The following is a 22,114-nucleotide window of genomic DNA, read 5'->3' on the forward strand; positions in this document are numbered from 1 at the left end:
GAAATTTCAGAACCCTTGTCCTCCTTAAATGTACTCTTCAAAATGTCATGTCTTCTTCCTACTCTTGGGAAATGTCCCACACCCCTACCCATGTATCTCTCTGTGCACTCTAAGCTGTGCATGCTTTTTTCCCCATGTGGTGAGAATGAGAAGGATTTTACATTCTCTGGATTTGGGGTGTGGAAAGAGCAACTCCTTAGTTAAATTTGGCCTGCAAAATGCTCTCCAGATTTGGAGGAATCAAACACTACCCCTGGTGCCTTAAGGATTAATTCCCTTTTTTTTTTTTCCTGGTGACTATAGATGCACACCTCTAGGAGCTGGCTTACTTGGACAGTTAATTTCTGTCTGGAATTTCCCTTGCTTGAATGTCCATGATACACTGACTTCTGCAAAGGATGTTGTTCAATATGTTGTCTCCACTATTGGGGAGGTCACAGCAAATGCCTGTTCTGCCCGTGACCTGGTGACAAGACTTCGCCTTGTACTCTCTTGTTTATGTTTCTTCACTTGCCTCCTATCATTGGGCATCCTGCCTTTGGGTCCTACCTTCATTTCTCTACTCTAGTCTCTAACTTTTCCAGGCTTGGACTTGGATGGAGCTGGCTCTGACAACTATTTGCTCTGTGACTTTGGGAAAGTTACTCAACATCTCTGAGCTTCAGTTTCTTTGCTATGAAACTGTAATAATAATACAAAACTCATAAAACTATTATAAAAATGAATGAGACTCTAAAATCCAGTACCTGGAGTGTAGTGCCTTCTCTGTAGATTTTCACTGTGAGTGTTATTATTCTACTCCATCATAACTTAAAAAAATAAATACTTCTAAGGAAAAGAAAAAAATCCAACATAAGTATAACTTGCACTGAGCTGGGCAATGCTTTTGCTAGGTACCTAGCAATGGCTTCTTCCCCTGATTTCTAGGTCTCTATCCTCCTTCAGTTTTCAGCAGTGGCTTCCATTTGCAGTGGGTTCCCAAAGCAACTCATGGCAAAAAGCTTCACCAGGAAATGGTTTTTCTAGTGTTTCTGTCCTCTTTTAATGTCTCCTAGGAACATTAGTAACCCTTAGCATTACTCTCTCAATCACCTCTAGAGAGGCAGTTCTCAAAATGGGGTCAAAATATCACCTGCAGCAGACCTATCGGAGCACCCTGTGATGCCCAAGAGTACAGAATACTTCCTCATCATCTTTCCTCATCCCTTCCTCATCATCCCTTCCTCATCACCCCCCTACTAAATCAGAATATCTGAAAATCTTTGGCTAATATACCCCCAGGTAAAGGCTGCTGGATAAAATATAGCATGTCTGGTCAAATTTAAATTTCAGATGGTGTTTGGGACACACTTATACCAAAATATTTTATTTTTTATCTGAAATTTAAATTTCACTGGGCACTCTGTGTTTTTATTTGCTAAATATGACAACTCTACCAGGCTGCACACTAAAGTTTAAGAAACTGTTCCAAGGCGATGCTCACAGCATAGTCCCCACTGAGCCCTGCATAGAGGGCTGCACTGAGTATTGTTTTTTAAAGAAAGGCATTTAATGTCTTGTTGAGTGGCACAGTGTCATAGCCCTTATGACTCCCCATTCTCTTTACTGTGACCTTGCTGCCAGTGTTCAGGATGAGATCTCCAAGCCCCATAATTTGTGTTCCCAGGATTGAGTGACTTTCAAGGAGGATGATCCGGGCATTCCTTGTCTCCCACCAGCCAGGCCATGGAAAACCCCCAGGTGATCAGGGATGAATCATGTGGGAGCCTTGGAGACTCCCTTCATCCATGTAGCACAGGGCTTACGCCTCAGCAGCCTGTTCCTTAATTTCTGTTCTCCAGGTAGACATGGGCATCTTGGCTTTGGACAGCCACTCAGGCTGAGAGAGGTCAGATGCACGTGGGCACATAGGAAGTAGTCTCATGGCTTGATCGATTGGCCCTTCGTTCCTCCCACTAATAGCATCACTGCAGCGCAGCAGCCTGATAGGGCCCCTGATTTTTCTCAGAGTTCTTTCTCCCTGATGGTAAAGAGAGGGCTTGGGATTCTTAAGATGTGAGAGTACTGAGAGAACTCAGATGTGATTCAGGAAAGCAGAAATAGAAACTTTCATAGAATAGCCAACATGTTATTTACTATGTTGCCTGTAGTTGAGGTTGCAAATTCAAATACTGCAGAGACTAGGCAGGCATCATAAATGAGTGAAACAGGAAGGGTGAGGACTGTGGAAAAATGATCCACAGTCCAAGAAGGCAGGCCCTTCTTATCTTCAGCTGACCCGTAGCTACCTGACAGGAATTTGGGCTCAGAAAAGCTGAAAGTCTGAATTTTTTATTAAGTCTCTTGGTTTGAACATGTTGGAAACAAAAAAATGTGAACATTGGGTAGGCCAAAAAAAAAAAAAAAAACAAAACAAAAAAACCCAACATCTATATACAGTCTTAAACCTTTAGGAAGTCAGTTTTTTACTCTGTCTTAAGACTATATTGCATAGGGATGAACATATTGTAGGTACTTCATTGAATTTATAAAGATAACCTCATTGTGTTCAGTTTGATCAGAATTAGATCCCCAAACTCATATGGTCCAACAGAGAGAAGTCAGATTTTATATGAACACATAAAATACATGAAATTATTTAGATAGTAAGACCTATAAAGAAACATCAAGGTGAATTAATAGTCTATTCAGGACAAGAGCACTTCGAAGAGATTAGAGCTTTATTTGAAATCAGTCACTTTGTCTTGGAACTAAGTCATGACTAGTCCAATCATGTGGCCTTCAGCCCGTAGACAAATCATTGATTTGTTCAAAGATCCAGAGAGAACACATTGTGTGGGCTTGATTTCAAGGTATACCTTTGCCTTGGAGAGCTACCATATACTCTTGCATTCACCAAAGAGTAGGATCTTAGATGTCATAAGTAAACTCACTGTGGGAACATAGAAGGAGGCTTGAACATGAGAAACCAGTTATTAAGATGGGCAAATTGCAGTCTAGTTGAGCTGGCTGAAGGAAGAAGAATGACAATATTTTTATTAGTTCATTCTCGCATTGCTATGAAGAAATACCTGAGGCTGGGTAACTTATAAAGAAAAGAGATTTAATTGGCTCATGGTTCTGCAGGCTATACAGGAAACATGGAAGCATCAATTTCTGGGGAGGTCTCAGGTCTCAGGGAGCCTTTACTCACAGCATAAGGCAAAGCAGGAGCAGGCACCTTACATGGCAGGAACAGAAGCAAGACAAGGTGGGGGCCACAAGGTGCTGTACACTTCTAAACTACCAGATCTCACGAGAACTCACTATGGTGAGAATAGTACCACGGGGAACAGTGCTAAACCATTCACGAGAAACTGACCCCATGATCCAATCACCTCCCACCAGGCCCTACCTCCAATACTGAGGATTACAATTCAACGTGAAATATGGGCAGGGGGACAGATCCAAACCATATCAATATTTTTGTTCCCAAAAGGAAAAAAAGAATAAATGAGTCTATAATAGAGTTTTAATGTACTTTGGCAGAAAGTGAATATAAAAGTGGGATGAGCACAAACAAGAGTCTTTCTTTCCAGCAACCTTATCATACACGGGGTAACTATTTTTCAACTCTCCCTAATTTCTGTAGGGGAACAGAGTGTGTGGTGCTGGCTATGGCTACTTTTTCCATCTCGTGACCAACCAAACATCACAAGCTCCACTTCTTTCCTTCACTCAGAACATTGCACATTCTTGTACCAGGTAACTTTGGGGATATTCATCTACATTTTGGCTGTAAGTCTTATGATTTCACATTTTTCTGTAGAATGCTCACAATGAGAGCACTTTTGGCATTTGTTCAAGATTTGGTGATGTTCCTGTGTATTTTCTGAAACTGCTTTTTTGAGGTATAATTGACATACAAAAAGCTGTTCATATTTAATGTATACAACTTGATGAGTTTGGAGATAAGTGTACACCCCTGAAACCATCATCACCATCTATGCCACAAACATCTATCACCTCTGTCCTCCAGCCCTCTTTATTTGAATTACTATTATTACTGTAAGAACATTTGACACAAAATCTGACCTCTTAGCAAAATTTTAAATATAGAATACAGTATTGTTAATTTTGCTGTATTGTATACTTTGGCATTTTGCTGTACAGTATATCTCTAGGACTTATTCATTTTGCATAGTTGAAACTTTGTACCCTTTGACTAATACTTCCCATTTTCCCCTCCTCCCAGCCCCTGCCAATCACCATTCTACTCTCTGCTTCTATAAGTTTGAATATTTTAGATTTCTCATTTAAGTGCTATGATGTACTATTGCTCTTCTGTGTCTGGCTTACCTCATCCAGCACAGTGTCCCCCAGGTTTATCTGCATTGTCACAAATGGCAGGATTTCCTTCTCTTTAAAGGTTGAATAATATTCCATTGCAAGTATATACCACATTTTCCCCAGCCGTTAACCTATTGATGGACATCTTGGCTGCCTCCATGTCTTGGCTTTTGTATATAATTGTGTTAGCATTATTTTCTAGCTCATAACAGTTTTGATGGTAAAGGGAAGAGAGTCACATGAAAAGGCAGAAGGACAGAATGTACCTTTTGTGGCCAGAGAGAATTCAATGGAGAGAGCAATTAAACTTCCAAAAATAGGCAGAGCCCCTGGGAGGCTGGTGGACTTGGGCTCTGGAGTAATCTGCATTTTGTTGGGATTTGGGTGTAGGTCACAGAGGGTAAAAGTGGGAGGGCTAAGGGATGGTCAAGAACAGTCAGGGGGAGGGTCACAGATTCTATGTACCTTCACTCTCCCTAATACATTACTTTTACTTTGTATTTTTCAACAAGAAAAAGTAGGAAGTTAGAAACATAAAAATTGGCTTAATTTCATTCTTTGTTTCACTTTTTAGGTATGGTCTCTTTGTATACCCTAAATTTCAGCCACCTTGGGATAATGTCACTGGCATCACCCTGTTCCAGAGCTTCACAGTTTGGGAAAGTGCAGGTGGTGCCCAGGTAAGTTATTTTGTTGTTGTTATTGTTGCTGTTTTTTAAATTAAAACTGTCACTTGTTTTCTCACAGCAATTCATTATGCATATCTACTTAAATGGGAATGACTTGCCCTTGAGGGGAGCATTGCTGTGCTATCACAATTTTGAAGCACCAATGGATCATAGGTGCTTGTAGAATAGTTGTTAAACAAATTCCTAGTCACTAATCCAGGGTTAGGTCATTTTCTCCATTGTGTGTTTTTTGGAAACACTAGTAGAGAGCAACAGAATTATAGAGATTTATAATCAGGAGAGATCATAGAGGTTACCTATTCCTTCCTTCCATCCCTACTTAGAGATAGAAATTAAGGCTAAGAAAGGGAAGCGACTTGTCAAAGGTCACACAATTGGTTAGTAGTACAACCAAGTGCAGAATTTAGACTCCAGAAGTTGTGCATTTGATGTCCCAATATCCTGAAGAATACATGCCCCAGTCTTAAGAGAAAGCACTGTTTGTCATTAGAACACAAACATTCTAGCTCAAGATACCATTCTTACTTTAGTCAATAAGCTAAATTTTCTTCTATTTTTTTCTTAAAGGAGAAGAAAAGGTTCAATCATTTACTCTTCATTTTCCCAGTGATTTTCTTTTTTTTTTTTTTGAGACGGAGTCTGGCTCTGTCACCCAGGCTGGAGTGCAGTGGCGCGATCTCGGCTCACTGCAAGCTCCGCCTCCCGGGTTTACGCCATTCTCCTGCCTCAGCCTCCCGAGTAGCTGGGACTACAGGCGCCCGCCACCTCGCCCGGCTAGTTTTTTGTATTTTTTAGTAGAGACGGGGTTTCACCGTGTTAGCCAGGATGGTCTGGATCTCCTGACCTCGTGATCCGCCCACCTCGGCCTCCCAAAGTGTTGGGATTACAGGTGTGAGCCACCGCGCCCGGCCTCCCAGTGATTTTCTTATAAGGAAGCTTTGCATGCTCACCATTAACAGCAACATATAAAAATTATTCAGGGCCACTATTTGATGCAATACAGACAAAATTACATACACTTTGTCTCTGCCTAGAAATCTGGAGCATAAGATATATAGATGAAGAAATATGTTCGTAGAGCTTCCAGGAAATAGAATACAAACATATAATAATGTCACAATAAGGAAGTCAAACATTTATTTCATATATGCAACAAAAGAAAGATAATTGTGGATGAAGAAAGCCCAAAAATATATAATTAGGAGAGCTAACAGGTGGAGTCCAAAATGTATTTAGTATTTTGTTCTCATTTAATTTTATAAAATGCTTCCCATGAACACTATAAATATTGTAGGGGTAACAAATCTAGTGGAAACATTTGTTGAGTGCCTTCTTATGCAGTGAAGTAATTTATACCTGCAGGGGCTTAAACTCTGTCTCCCTGCTCTTGAATAGCCTTGTCCTAGAGGGAATAATCTAGTAAAATGAAAATACTAAAAGATGCTATTAAAGCCATTTTTTGAAGTTCTGCAATCAGAAATGCTAAACCTGTGAAGGAAAAAAAATACAGAATTACAGCTTGAACTGTTGTGCACTCAAATTTGATCAATCAAAAAGTTTAAATAATAAAAAATATTCTTGGAATTGCACTTTTATAGTGAAGAATAAGGCAGAAATTAAATAACATAATAGCAGCAAATTTAAAAAGTAAACTTCCCTTGAACTACACCAAAAAAGAAGAATGAAGTAAGAAGATTTATCCTTCCCTATTTTAAAACTTGCTACAAAGCAACAATAATCAAGACAGTGTGGTATATGGGCCCAAAGACAGACATAGATGTCAATGAAATAGAAGTGAGAGTCCGGAGATAAACCCATACATCTATAAACATGATTTTTGACAAAGGACGCCAAGACCATTCAATGTGGGAAATATAGTCTTTTCAACAAATGGTGCTTGTACAACTAGATAGTCACACACAAAAGAATTAAGTTGTATCCTACCTCATACTACTTACAAAAATTAAAATGGGTCATTATGTATTAGTAATAAATAAAATTAGCAAAAAAATTGGTCAAAGACATAAACATAACTCTGTCTCCCAGACCAGTGGTGCCTTAGTCCCTTTGTGCTCCTGTAACAGAATAATAATATTTGGGTAAATTATAATAAACAGAAATTTATTAACTCATGATTCTGGAGGCTTGGAAATCCAAGATTGAGAGGCCAGCATCTGCTGAGGACCTTCTTGCTGCATCAGTCTATAGCAGAAAGGCAAAGAAGGCAAAGAAGGAGCAAGTGATAGAACTCACAGCCCCAAGTTTTTTTGTAATCAGCACCAATCCATTCATGACCTACACACCTCCTAACACTTACATCAGGGATTAAGTTTCCAAAACATGCTTTTTGGGGGACAGGCTTAAACCATAGCAAGTAGGGAGCTTACAACTCTACCAACCTAATTTTGTTATTACATGACCCCTGTTTGGGTTATCATAAACAATGTACATAACTGTGAATCTGTAGTCATGCTGAGCTACTTATTTCATATTTGCAATCTTCTGACAATATGGGTTAATATATAATACACTGAAGAAAATGTTAAGCACTAGAGTTCTTGGGTGCGATGTTTTTCTCTGCTACCTTTGTGTGATTTGGCCACTCCAAGTTTATTTTAGATATGTGGAGAATTCACATTTATCTTTTTAATGTATTGGTTATTATGAGGAAAAATGAAAAGCGCGAAGAGGTGTTACCAAAGGAGACTCATTAGTGCTGACCTCACAGCAACTTTAGGATACCTGTACTGACATTGATGGACAAAAGGTGCTTTAATGCAACATAGCATGCTTCTTTATACTTAATCAATAATTTTAAAAACTACAGGAAGTCTGCAAGAAAAACCAAGCCTCAGACCTTTGCTGTAACATGCTGTATTTTATAGATTTTTAGAAGTAGCAATCTTCGCCTGAAAAACTTCCAAGTTTATTCATGCAGAGATTTTGGAATTGACATCTTGGAAAGTGATGCAAATACTTCAGTTACTGACAGCTTATTACTTGGTCATTTTGCCCACAAGGTAAGTGCCTCGGTGTGGTTGTTTTAGGCTGTCGGTCACAACAAAATTACATGTGCTGGGCCTCCTGATGATCCAGGATATGCAATTCTAATAGCATTCTTTGGTGAATCTCGTATTTCATTGGTAAAAGTTAAAGGTGCTTTTTATTTGTAATAGTGGTGATATTGACAATAGAACTCATATATACACAGGGCTTCAATGTTATGAGTACATATAAATCACAAAAGTCATGAGTAGCTTACAGAATTTTATTTGTTTGCAATTTAGAATTATTACTCTTACAGAAAGAGGTCAAATCATGAAATACAGATTTGCCTAGTTCATTATTTTGTATGTGATTCACTAATATGTGCCTACGTATGGATTTCTACATGATAAAAATCAGACTCTAGATGACTTCTCAGGGTACAAGAATGCAGATGGGGCAAAGAGTACTTCCAGGTAGGAAGCACCAGTTCCTCGGGGAGGTTCATGGCTGCCATTGGTCTCTTAGGCTTCAGATCTATAATGGATCCTCTATGTTCTTGTTTTCATTAGAGCTACATTCATACTAGTCATCACATCATTATGAAAATCATAGATTTCTTGGGAGCCAAGGAAAGAATATTCTCTTCAGTTTGTTCTTGAGTGCTTAATTCAATTGAAATTTAAATAAGTTTTGATTCTTATACTTCTAATGAAGATTATTTCATAGCTATAGATAAAAATGTGAAGATTTTAAAAGTCATTTTCTTATAGAGCTACATTTTCTTGGATTTAACTCTCAACTTTTCTTAGTAAAATCTCCTTTGAACTATCCTTTTCAGGAGACAAATACCTGGCAGGGTTTTTGTTTTTGTTTTGTTTTTCCTCTAAAAGGATGACCACCTTGAGAGATGATTCTTCTTTTCAGACTGTGTAGTTTTCAAGAGAGGATGGTACCCAGATTTAGATTCTGTGATGCTGTGGTACATCAGAGGTTCTTAACTTTTCCAGAAATAACCTTAGAGTAGATGTTACAAACAAAATTCCCAGCAAACTGAGCAACTGTCTTGGTAAATTAATGTTGCAGTATCTTAATTGATGTTAAATAGACACCATAATTAATGAGAAAGTGACATAAATTAAGATACAAATTATGACAAAAGGGTGCCTATCATGAGATAATCAAAAATAATCACACCCTTGGGGTGTGATTCACTGGGAAAGTAGTACAGCTGAGGGCCTTTCAGGCTCTTAAGTAAGTACAGGACAAGAGTCCCCTGATGGAAAATGTTAAACAGTTTTGTTCTAGGGGATGTCTAGATGCTGGTTAGTTATCCAAATCATAAAACCACATAATTAAAGAGCCAACTATTACCTAAGAGATGATCTGGTTAAACTTCTTGAATTTAGGGGAAAATGGAGGCTTGGAAAGTTGAATGGCAGTTTAAGGTTCATGCCTAGTATTGTGGAGCTAGGACCACCCTGATACCCTCCCACTCCTGGTCAAATATTCTTCAACTGCACATGGAAAATGGCTTTGGCAAAGGACATTTATTAGTGCCCATACCAATGTTCCCTGAAGTGTTATTCATGAAAGACTAGCCCTTGGATAGTGTCTGGAAAAAGAAAATTCTTTGGTTATAATTACATTTATGCTGTGCTGGTTACCGTACCCTCTATTTCCCAAAATCTCAAACAAGTCCAGAGATGTAATGTACAGCATAAGCATTAGAGATAATAAAATTGTATTGTGTCAGGGAATTTTGTTAAATAAGTGGATTTTAGCTGCTCTTGTCACAGAAAAGTAACTATGTGAAATGACAGATATGTTAATTTGCTTCACTATAACCTGTGTGTACCCTGTAATATCATGTTGTAAACCTCAAATATACAGAATAAAATTCATTGAAAAAATATACTAAAGGCTATGAGAAATTCTAGCATCAAAGTGAATAAGCAAAAAACATCTATTATCTTTACTTAGCACAGTATTTTTCAGATTTATTTGGGAACCACTGTGTTGCCAGGTGTCAGTTCAAAAAAAAAAAAAAAAAAAAGAAAGAAAAAGAAAAAGAGGGTGCCTGACCTCTGTGGTTATGGGACTCTGATTTTAGCCTCTATCTTTTGTGCCTTCCATTCCTTTAGGAATTAACCCTTTTTTTTGAGACGGAGTCTCTCTGTGTTGCCCAGGCTGGAGTGCAGTGGCGCCATCTCGGCTCACTGCAAGCTCCGCCTCCCGGGTTCCCGCCATTCTCTTGCCTCAGTCTCCTGAATAGCTGGGACTACAGGCACCCGCCACCATGCCTGGCTAATTTTTTGTATTTTTAGTAGAGACAGGGTTTCACCATGTTAGCCAGATTGCTTTCCATCTCGTGACCTCGTGATCCGCCCGCCTGGGCCTCCCAAAGTGCGGGGATTACAGGCATGAGCCACCGCCCCTAGCCAGGAATTAAGACTTTTAAAGAATTTGGCCTGACCATTGTTAGACTTTCCACTCACATAAAATTGGTGGCATACAATTATCAGTGAGTCATATCCTAAAATAAACATTACTTTCTGGAAGAACTTTTTATCATTAGAAGGAATTTTTTTTCCTGTAAGCATACCTGTATATGCGTTGGTACTCTCACAGCCAATGTTACCTTTGTATTGAGATGAATAGAATAATTTTCAGTAAGAATGGCTTAAATATACAAGATAGAGATATGCTATAGCATGACGGTATATCCTAGTTTGGGTGAGTAGTTTGTTTATACTTATTGTCCCAGCATTCTAATTAATATACCCTTTCACACTAAAAAAAAAGTCTAATTTTAATTTAAATGAGTCACCCTACTTATCGAAGTATCTGTAGGATGGCTGTCTTGGTTGTTATTGTAATTAATTTGAGCAGATGATGCTACTTTAAAAAATATCTTCTTCAGACAGATGCTGATGGAGCTGCTTCATTCTTCCTCCTATTTCTCTGGGGGTGATTTCCCATTTTCACTTGTGGATTTGTCTTCTTCAATTTAGACCTTTCATCTTTTTGTTTCCCTAAATTCTGTTGTAGGGCCCCTTCTCTTCTCAATATACTAGCTCTCCCTGGGAGAAATCTCATTTTCTCTAGTGGTTTCAATTACCTTCCACATGCTGATGACTCCCATATATTTGCATTTATTTCTACCATCTTATTTTGCGCTTTCAGTTTGCAATCCGTTTTTGGTTTCTGTTTTTTTCTTCTTTTCTATTTTGATTTGTCTTGCATACCATCTTTTTATATTTACTCATTTGAAAGTTATCCATTCTGTTATGATTATTTTAGCTGTTGGCCTTAAGTTTTTAATGTGCCTGCTTGTCTTAACAAAGTCTAAATTACATCAGCACTGTTAAACTTTACATAAGCAATACAAGGACATTAAACTCCTTTAGCTTCTTTCCTTACCCTTTCCTCTTCTATGATACCTTTCTCTAGTATTTGTCCTACTTTTTAAGGTAAATGTTTGATGGAAATATAACATTTATGGAGAAACGTGCACAAATCACAAGGGAATAGCTCAATGGATCTTTAGAAAGCAAACCAACCAGGTATATGTATACAACTGAGAACAAGAAATACAGCTTTGCCAGAGAAAGATCTTGCCTCTAAAAAATAAAAACTAATAATAAAGGAATGAACGTTATCAGCTCCTCTAAAGCCTCTTCATGTCCCACCATTCAACCCCACTCTACACTCCCTAGCCAAAGGGCAAGCATTATTCAGCCTTCTATCCATATAGATTAATTTCTCCTGGTTTTGAACTTTGTGTAAATGGAATCATAAAGCATGTAACTCTATTGTACCTGGCTTCTTTGGCACAACATTGTCTGTGAGATTCATTCATGTTTCTTTGTGTTACAAGTATTTCTTCTTCCAATCATTGGGTAGTATTCCACTTTATGACTCAACCTCAATTTTTTTAAAGCATATAGCTATTGATGGACATTTGATTGTTTTCATCATTTGTAAATTTGGTTATTTACAAATAATGATGCTATAAGCATTATTCTATATGCCTTCTGGTCTTCATGTGCATGCATTTCTGTTGACTATAAGCCAAGTTGTAAAATTGCTGGATCATCGTGTAGCTTTAGTGGATAATGCCAAGCAACAATCCAGAATGTTTATGCTTGCACCAGCAATGTATAAGAAGGGTTTCAAAGCTCCATCTTGGAATCTCCCTAGAACATTATCCTGGAGATTTCCTTCATGTCTGTCTAGTATTGGAACTCTTGTTTCTGATTTGTACATCTTCCTCCTTTCTGACTTAATTCCTCAATTTGAACATAGCCTAAGGTAAATTTCTGAAAAAAAAAAAAAAAAAAAAAGGAAACAATGGAAGGTAAAAGTTCTGAGCTGTATATGGAGACCCCTTTATTAGCAGATTAGCAGATTGTTGGTTATAGGATACCAGGTTGAAGTTCATTTTGCACTGAAAGTTTGAAGGCAATATTCCATTATCTTGTAGCTCCTTCTGCTCTTGAGGTTGAATAGCTTTAAGATACTCAGATTTAGGGCAGGAGGCAGCAGCTCACGCCTGTAATCCCAACAGTTTGGGAGGCCAAGGTGTGAGGATCACCTGAGGTCAGGAGTTCAAGACCAGCCTGGCCAACATGGCGAAACCCTGTCTCTACTAAAAGTACAAAAATTAGCCAGATGTGGTGCATGCACCTGTAGTCCCAGGTACTCAGGAGGCTGAAGTAGGAGAATCACTTCAACCCGGGAAGTGGAGGTTGCAGTGAGCCAAAATCACGCCACTGCACTCCAGACAGGGCAACAGAGTGAGACTGTCTCAAAAAAAAAAAGATACTCAGATTCCAGTGATTTCATATGTAACCTTTTATTTTATTTTTTTTCTCTCTAAAAGCCCTTAGGAACTTGTCCTTGTCCCTGGTGTTTTGCAATTTCAATAAGATGTACTTTGCTGTGGCTCTTTTTCTAAACATTGTCCTAGATACTGAGTGGGACTTTTCAGTCTGGAAAATTATATCCTTTCCTTCTGGACAGTTTTCTTTAATTATTTCTTTGATAATTCTTTCCCCTATATTTTCTTCTTTTCCTTAAAACTATGATTATTTAAATATTGGGCCTCCTGGAATGTTTTTCTTGTCTTAATGTTCTTACTAATTTTCCATCTCTTTGTCTTTTTGTTCTACTTTCTATGATATTGAGTTTCCTTTTTCTACTCTCCTATTTTTTTTTCTAAAAATAATATTTTAGGCTTCTCTTTGTTTCAAGGATATAATATACTTATTTCTCCGAGGCCATTAATTATAGTTTTTGTTTTCTTCTGATTTCTAGACTAGCTTTGTGTCCACTGGGTTTCTTTTCTGCTATTTGTTTATTGTTTCATCATTTTTCATGTTGGGAGCTATTGAAAAAAATTCTGGTAATCCTCAAATGTAAGACTATTTTTAACAATGGAACAGTGAGGCACTAGCAACTTGATTGGATAGTGTTTGTCAAAGAGATTTTGTGGAAAATCATGAAAACACTTATTGTTTCTTTCTTTTCAGACTTTTTGTTAAAGTTTTTAAAATATATTAATATACAGCAAAACTGACTTTTTGATGTACAATTCTATGAGCTTTAACACATGTACACATTTGTGTGACTACCATCATCACAATCAAGACACAGAACAGTTGCATCCATTCCAGTTCCTTGCTCCATCTTTGTAGCCACAGCCTCCTCTTCACTAATGTATTCTCTGTCACTATAGTTTTGCCTTTTCAACAGTCATATAAATGGAGTCATAGAGTATGTAACCTTTTGAGACTGGCTTCCTTCACTCCTGAATGCCATTGGGATTCATCCAACTTGTTGCATGTATCAATACTACATTCCTTATTATTGACGAATAGTATTCCATTAGATAGATGTAATGCAGTTTGTTTATCCATTCGTTTATTGAGGTGCATTTGGCTTGTTTCCAGATTTGGTGATTATAAATGGAACTGTTAAGGACATTTGTGTCAGGTTTTTATATAAATGTAAGTTTTCATTTCTCCAAGGTAAATACCTAGGAGTTGAATTGCTAGGTCATATAAGGGCATGTTTAACTTTATAAGAAACTGCCAAACTTTTCCACAGTGGCTGTCTCATTTTGCATTCCACTAGAAACATAGGAGAGTTTTAATTATTTCTCATCCTCATCAGCACTTACTATCATCATTGTATTTTTGTTTATCCATTCTAATAGGTGCATAGTGTATTTCAGTGTGATATTAATTTGTATTTCCCTAGTGAATAATGATGTTGAACATTTTTTTTCCTGTGCTTATGTACTATCTGTATATTTTCTTTTCTGAGTTATCTTTTGAAGGTTTTTTTCCCCTAATTTTTGAATTGCATTGTGTGTTTTCTTACTGTTGAAATCTGAGAGTTCTTTCTATATTCTGGATATAGGTCCTTTGTCATATGTGTGATTGGCAAATATTTTCTCTTAGTCGATAGCTCGCTTTTTTATCTTTGTTTTTATTCATGCATTATGAATTGTATTTCATGTGTCCAGTTTTCTTATTTTGCTTTCATCTTTTTTTCTTTTAAATCACAGGGAAGTCTGTGTATGTCATCTGGGATTAAAACTCCTAAAAGATGGGAACTGATGGTGTCTAACACAACCTTTGTTAATTTTGATCTCACCAACTGTGTAGCCATTAGAACCTGTTCAGACTGTTCCCAAGGACAAGGTAATTATGTGAATAGACAGAACAGATGATAAATAAGGCCAATATTCAAGTCAGTATTATAAATAGTGGCAAATATTTTGTGAATCATTATCTCTTTCAGTTATAAGATTGCATCAGTAGAAACTGTTGCTTAAATTTCCTAAAAGATATCCTGGAGGTTCTCTCAGTGCAGCTTCTGCAGCTCCCTGTCCTCCTCCTATTACGGTGCCTATCACATTCTATCATGATGGTCCTATGTCTCTGCTGGACTCTGGCCTTCATAAAGGCAGAGATCATGTCTTTCTTGCTCAGAGTTTTAATTATTAGTACCTAGCACAGAGCCAGATGCCTAGTAGACAGGCAGTGTATTGATTAAATGAATGAATGGAGTTAGATAGGTAGATAACTGGGTGTAAACTAACATGCATACAACCTTTCCTCAAAAGAGCCAAAGTTCAGGTGCTTAATGTTTTCAACAGTCCAGGACTTGATGTATGCACAAAGGAACCATAGGAGTTCTTGCCCACTTTTTAACCACATCTCAGAGGTGGTAAGAAATAACTTGGAGGACTCATGGGCCAAGGTGAAAGAGGTAGAGAGTAATCTAGTTGATTTGATCATTGTAAACAGCCAAACCAAGTAATTCAACTAAATATGCTCTTGTGGTTTGAATCACCAATTTAGATAATTGTTTGTTTTTTTAATTAAATGAATAATCAACAAGTCTCCACTTTTTTTTCCTATGTAGGCAGAATGAAAGATTGTTTTTATTTGGGTGGCATCTGAGTTTAGGATTGTAGAAATAATAATAGAAATAAAAATGCCTCATAACAAGTGCTTGCAGTCACAATTCCTCAATTCTTTAATATCTTGACTATTTCATATCATTCATGAGACAGTGAAAAAAAAAATCACACTACTCCTATGAACTCTAATCCCTTTTCACTGAATAATATTGGCTAACTCCTCTCTTCATTTGCTTAAATACTGTCTATTTCAGGCTCTGCTTAAGGACCTAGGGGGTGCAAATATAAAAACACATAATTTCTGTCCTCCAGGAACTCTTGATCTAGGCACTAAAATAAATGTCCAAGCCCATCGTCGTAAGAAAGCATGATGAACGCAGTAATAGAGCACCCAATGAAGTCAGTGAAGGGGCTGAGGAAGGGAATCAGGCAAGAGCTCATAGAGGTTATTCTTGAGTAGGGTTTAGGAAGGTGAAGAGAAGTTTGCAAGAAGGTATATGCAAGGAAGAATTTCTAGGAACAGTATACACACACACAAAAAAATAGAATCCAAAAAGCCAGTTGTGCTTCGGAAATCCCAAAGAAGTCCAACATGACTGAAATGTAGAGCTGCAGGTGGTTTGTGGTATTAAATGAAATACAGAAGTTGCAAGAGGTGCAATTGTGTAGCCTTTCATGCATGAATTAATTCACTGCATGTACTCTATTGGGCTGCAGAATGAAAACATTAGAGCCTCAATTTGTATATTTTTCATTTTATTTTCTTTTTTTGTATATTTTATAATGTACATAATACATTACGGTATGGTAGTATATGTACTGGGAGATGTGTACTCAGTTTCCTCTTTGAATGACATGGGTGTGTGAATTAGAAGATCACTGCCATACTTTCCTTCTAGGCAATTGGACTGATAGTACCAATGAGTCACATGGCAGTGGTGTTGGAGAAAGACTGCCAAGAAGTATGGCCCTGCAGCTAATACTTAGAAAGTGTATTACTAATACTATTTGCCCAAGTGATTAATTGAGTTTGCTTTTGAAAGTAAATGTTTAAAGTATAAACCTCATAGTAAGAGGTATTGGAGGGCTTAGACTCACCATAGAGGAATGAAAGCTGAAAGATTGGAAGACTAAACCATAGCATCTTTAGTGCTAAGTAATTAATAAATTAATGTTTTCTGTTTCTATTTCCCACTAGACCAGAGTTTCTTACCCTTGGCACTATTGGCATTTTGGGTGAGATAATCCTTTGTTGTGGGGACTTTCCTGTGCATTGTAGGATATTTAGCAGCATCTCTGGTCTCTACCTACTAGCTGCCAGTAGCACTGCCAACTCCCCAATTGTGACAGCCAAAAATGATTGAAAATAGTGTCATATGTCTCTTGGAAGGTAAAATCAACCCTGATAGAAAAATCACTGTTCTACAGTGTGGACTACAGACTGCATGAAGGTAGGGCCAATGCTGCACTTATACCTCTTAGTATCTCTAGCACATACCAGAGGTTGGAAGACAGTAAACACTCACTGTAAAACAACTACAGAAAACACTTCTTTTCTTGCATGAATAGGTGAATTGTAAAACTGGATAAATATGCAATTTAAATCCTAAGACCATTACTCCAGTGAATTTAGTTGCTATTTGTGCCATTGTGTAATAATCTTTCTGTCTTCAAATTTGTAGGTGGATTTACTGTGAAGACCAGCCAGTTGAAGTTTATAAACTCTTCAAACTTAGTGGCATTTCCATTTCCTCATGCAGCAATTTTGGAAGACTTGGATGGATCTCTGTCTGGGAAAAACAGAAGTCACATTCTTGCTTCTATGGAAACCCTTTCAGCTTCTTGTTTGGTCAATGCAAGCTTTGGTCGGGTTGTCCATGGCAGTGCCTGTGGAGGAGGTGTTCTTTTTCATCGTATGTCGATTGGTTTGTAAGTGGAATTAACTATACTTTTTAGCTTGCTGATGAGCATGCATCTGTTACTCTGGCTGTTGAGGCTTATAGAAGGGAAATTGTTTTCTAGATTATTTGAAGTATTTAGCTCTACAGAAGTGAAATGGGAATAATTTTGATAGCTGCCTAATGGTGAGTGTATGGTAGTTTTAAGCTGACTCAAATGGCAGCTAATTTGCAAATATCTTTGGACCAGATCTCATAGCCTGTGACCTCTTATTGACATTTTGGGCTAATAACTTCTTCTTTAAAAGACTTACGACCAACAGAGAGTTTGAAATATATTTAAATTAAAAGTATTATTAAAAAATTCTAATAATGTCCATTCTCATTTATATACATGTGCTCTTCCCAAGCTCTTTTTAAGTGTTCAATATGCTCCAGGGAAGCAATTGCTGATGCCTCCTATTACTTGCAAAGTTGCTTCACTCCAGTTCATTTTCCTTGTTAATTTCATGAACTATTGGATTCCTACAATACATTTCCTATTAATATTGGAGCAAGGACTCCTTGGTTATGCTACTCAAACTACCATTAAGTCAGCAGCGGGGCTGTTTATAATGCATAATAGGATTGCTCCTGCCCTCTTTAATTTCCAGGTAACGATTGCTGAGTGTCTAGGGTTCTGTCTTTTACTTATTCCAAATGCATTGTATATATTTAGCCACACTTATTTTCTTCGTTTGTCTTAAGTGTCCTAACTCCATGAATATTAAGTCAAGTAATTCAGTCAGACCACATTGGCCTCTTTCTTGAACAAGTAAACTCCAGGGAGTGAGAATCATTGTGGTTAGGATTGCACTAACTCTGTATTTTGAATGCATATGGAATCAGTACTTTGGCGTTCTGTTTGGGAAGCCTTAGCAATGCACTGCTAGCATTGAATAGTCTGGAAATTTTTCATTTTTGCTTTCTAGACATTCATCATTCTACCTAACGTTAATGAGCCCAGTTCCAGTGAGTAAAATAATAATATGTGGGGATATGTTTTTATTTCTAATCATTTTGATTGTGCAGAGCATGACTTTTTCTTCATTCGCAGGGATGCAGCCTAATTTTTATTATTTTAGTGTTTTTATCAAGGATGTTTTAAATGAGTGTTTTGAGAGTTATAAAAATTAGTGATTTATTTCTTACATGCATTTTATCAAATGAGGAAAACAGATTTGTGTACTTAAACGGAACATTATATGCTTATATAATATTTATTTCTGTGTGTTCTTCATAGTCCTTTATTATGCTTTACTTTGAGATCTACTGGTAGGCTGTCTCTTAGAGAGACACTTGTCACTGTGATGTTAGAAGGCTCTGTAGAGCCTCAAACTTGTTTGAGCATTTGCTCTTTGAGATCTTTGGGACAGGATATTAAGGTGCTTGCCTTGGTGGCAGGTCATGATCCCACCACTTGGGGACTGACAAGGTCAAGAAAAATACAATCCTGATGCTGTATTCTAAGTAGATTCAAAAGGGTCTAGCAGGGTGAAAAATGTATCCTGGTTTTCCTGGATTTTTTCTTCTTTTAAAAAGGAAAATTCCATGTTCCGGAAACTTCCTCAGTCAGCTAGCCTGATTGGTCACTCTACTCCTTAGATTCTATTTAAAATTTTCAGGTTGACTCACAGGTCTATGGACAAATACCCAACTGACCCTAGTTAGCCACCTGGAAGTCTCAGCATGCTTCCAGTTATAAGTCTCTTGGCCCTGATGCTCTCACCTCTAGGAGAGGCAACTGAATTAAATGATCTCTAAGGCCTTGCTGCTCAAAGTGTTGTCCATGGACCAGCAGGAGCAGCAGCACCAGGGATTTTGTTAGAAATGCAGAATCTCAGACTGGGCCCCAGATGTCCTGAATTACAATGCCCAGGTGATCTGTATTAAAGTCTGAGAGACGCTCCTCTAAGGTCCTTCTAATTTTATCTTTCTACGATTCTATCCCTAGCTATTTGTGTTCAGTGACTTGATCTTTGTCCCAAAGCATTATAACCTCATTAGGAACATGTCAGAGCTAATGAGCAATTTGAATTCAGCATAGATACAAACTTTGCTGCATTTCATGGAGAAAGGATTAATTTGTTGTGCTATTTGCCCCGGGGCAAGCACCCCGGGTTGATTTACAAAGCTCCCACAGTCATGATCTTTTGGGGTCGCATGTTGATGGAGATCTAATATGGCATAAGCACCCTGCTGTCTTCACTTTCAACCCTTACCTCCCTCCCTCAGTGAGAGGTCCCGAGAGGGCAGGGAGTGAGGCTTTACATAGCTGCATAAACAAGACATCCTCTTCCCGCTTTGCTAAGAACCAGGCTCTTGGAGTGTGAGTTCTTCCTTGGTAGGCCCCCCTCTCTGGCCCATTTTCACTACAAGTTATTTGTTTGACGTTGGCAAACTTCTATTCCTGTCCCTCACTGCCTTAAATCTGACGGTGCTTACCTTTGTGGCACTTCCTGCTTTATTGGTTCCTATGACTCAAAGCCAACAGCCGGGCTGACAGAAGTACTTAAATATTTGAAGTTGGCCACACTATTTAATATTTGGGTGAAGAAAAAACTGCCAGTCTCTACAAGGCAGAGTCTAGTTTATCTTTTGTTAAAATGACAGCATGCTTGATCTGCATGAGTGCTGCTTCTATTGTTTTCCCTCCCATCAGCTCTAAAAACATGCTTTCTGTAGAACCCACAGGTATTCTGGATAGCATTCCTTTCCCAGCTTCTGTTTCTTCCGACTTCCCCCTATGAACCTCAGTGTTCCTGGTGAGACAGGCGTGGTGTTAGTTCTGCCAGTCTAAGTCAGGACCTCATATCAGACATACATGCCAGTGACAGTTTTTCTCCAGGGTCCCATAATTATAAAATGTCCCACATAGTTCTTGGATTTATCTATCCCAAACTTTAGGTAAACAAATTTTTTTTTTTCTGTATAGAAATAATTACACGAAACAAGGACAATATTATCAATAGGATTTTGTGTGCTTTTTTTAGATCTCCCTAGTCCAAATTGTGATGTGCCATAAGAGTGAATTACCCACCATTTAGCCAAGACTTAATATGAAAAAAAGAATGTAAAATATCTCAATAATTTCTTTATATTGATCATGTTGAAATAATATTTGGGATAGATTGGGCTAAATATATTACTAAAATTAACTTGTTTATTTTGAGCTTTTTAGTGTGGCTGCTTTAAAACTCAACTTGCCAAAATGGGATTTATGATTTTTTTTGTGTAGACCTGTTTCTCTCTGGGTGCTCAGAATCCCACTGAGGCAAATGCTGGTCTAAACCTGAAACATGGAGGCATCCTCGACTCAACGTTGTACCTTGTTTCCCACATTAATCACCTATCAGCTCAATTTTCTCTCCTTAAGAAATCGCTCTTGAGGCTTTCTACTTCTCTCCTTCCCCAAATCCTTCTCCAGTCTGGGCTACCATTACTTTTCACCTGTAGAACTGCAGCAGCCGCTTAGCTTGCCATTTTTCGGTGTTTCAATCTCTGAACTTTGTAAATGCAGATCTGATCTTGCCATCCATTCGCTTGCTTGAAACTTTTAAAGAATTCTCAGTGCTTTCCAAGGAAAGTATGACATTTTTTTTTTCCTTTTTTTTTTTTTTTTGAGTCAGAGTCTCGCTCTGTGGCCCAGGCTGGAGTGCCGTGGCGCACTCTCGGCTCACTGCAAGCTCCGCCTCCCGGGTTCACTCTGTTCTCTTGCGTCAGCCTCCGGAGTAGTTGAGACTGCAGGCGCCCGCCACGACGCCCCGCTGATTTTTTATATTTTTAGTAGAGACGGGGTTTCACTGTGTTAGTCAGGATGATCTCGATCTCCTGACCTTGTGATCCGCCAGCCTCTGCCTCCGAAAGTACTGGGATTACAGGCGTGAGCCACCGCGCACGGCCGGAAAGTCTGACATTTCCAATGTGTCATGGAGCTTCCATGACCTGCTGTCTGCTTTGGGTTCCAGCATTCTCTCTCCGCACTCTGCTCTACCTTTCCTGCATTCTGTCTCTCAGCCACATTCAACTTCTTTGTGCTCTTAAATTCATAATGTTCAGCTTCCATGAACTCAGCATAGAAGTCGTTTTCTCTGCTAAGCTTCCCTGAGCATGCTGTGCAGGTTTTGATATCTGTATTGTGTGCTAGCTCTTTATACTTGCTCTAATCAGTACTCATAGCACCTGCATAGCTTTCTAAATTGTCCATCTCTCCTCATAGATAGCAAGGAGGACGAATAGGGATTTTCTTTGTTTGTATTGTGATGCCTCAAACTGTGTTTAACACATAGCAACTCAACAAAATTAGTGTTGAGTAAATAAATATAAATAAAAAATAGTGGACTGCCCCCAAATCTTCCTTTAGTGTCATTATTGTCCATTTCTCTCCTAGGACATGTTCATGAGGAGTCCGCAGCGTTCGGCTTTTCTTTAGAAGACCCAGGAATAGAATGCTATCTCCAGTCTTCTACAATTCCTAGGAATATCTAATATTTAAGGATGTTCTTTCATAATATTCTTTGGGCTTTTACTTTCCTGGGGCAATCATTCGACTGGAGGATTTATTCTAATTGCTGATTCCTTCTCTATCCAACCCCACTCTACCCCAACTCAATCATCAGTTTGCCTTTATTTGTAATTGTTTTCTTGCCCTGGTGGAATAGATACATAAAGCTGTGATAGAGAAGATGTAAGCTCCACCCTCATAATTATTTTCTCAAAAATTTTTTTATTGTTGTTTA

General features: G+C 38.2%; 1 protein-coding gene across 2 annotated transcripts in view; it reads left to right on the forward strand.

The window, feature by feature from the left end:
- The window catches only part of PKHD1 (PKHD1 ciliary IPT domain containing fibrocystin/polyductin), a 465,580-nt gene that overhangs the window by 190,579 nt on the left and 252,887 nt on the right, over nt 1-22,114 (forward strand). For both annotated transcript variants that reach the window (XM_077999818.1, XM_077999819.1), the window contains exons 43-47: nt 3,632-3,744; nt 4,904-5,009; nt 7,904-8,038; nt 14,578-14,713; nt 17,121-17,367. In XM_077999818.1, coding sequence (XP_077855944.1) covers nt 3,632-3,744; nt 4,904-5,009; nt 7,904-8,038; nt 14,578-14,713; nt 17,121-17,367 — 737 coding nt within the window. The remainder of the gene's footprint in view (nt 1-3,631; nt 3,745-4,903; nt 5,010-7,903; nt 8,039-14,577; nt 14,714-17,120; nt 17,368-22,114) is intronic.

Source organism: Macaca mulatta, chromosome 4, assembly GCF_049350105.2.
Source record: "Macaca mulatta isolate MMU2019108-1 chromosome 4, T2T-MMU8v2.0, whole genome shotgun sequence".
Classification (NCBI taxonomy): Eukaryota; Metazoa; Chordata; class Mammalia; order Primates; family Cercopithecidae; genus Macaca; species Macaca mulatta.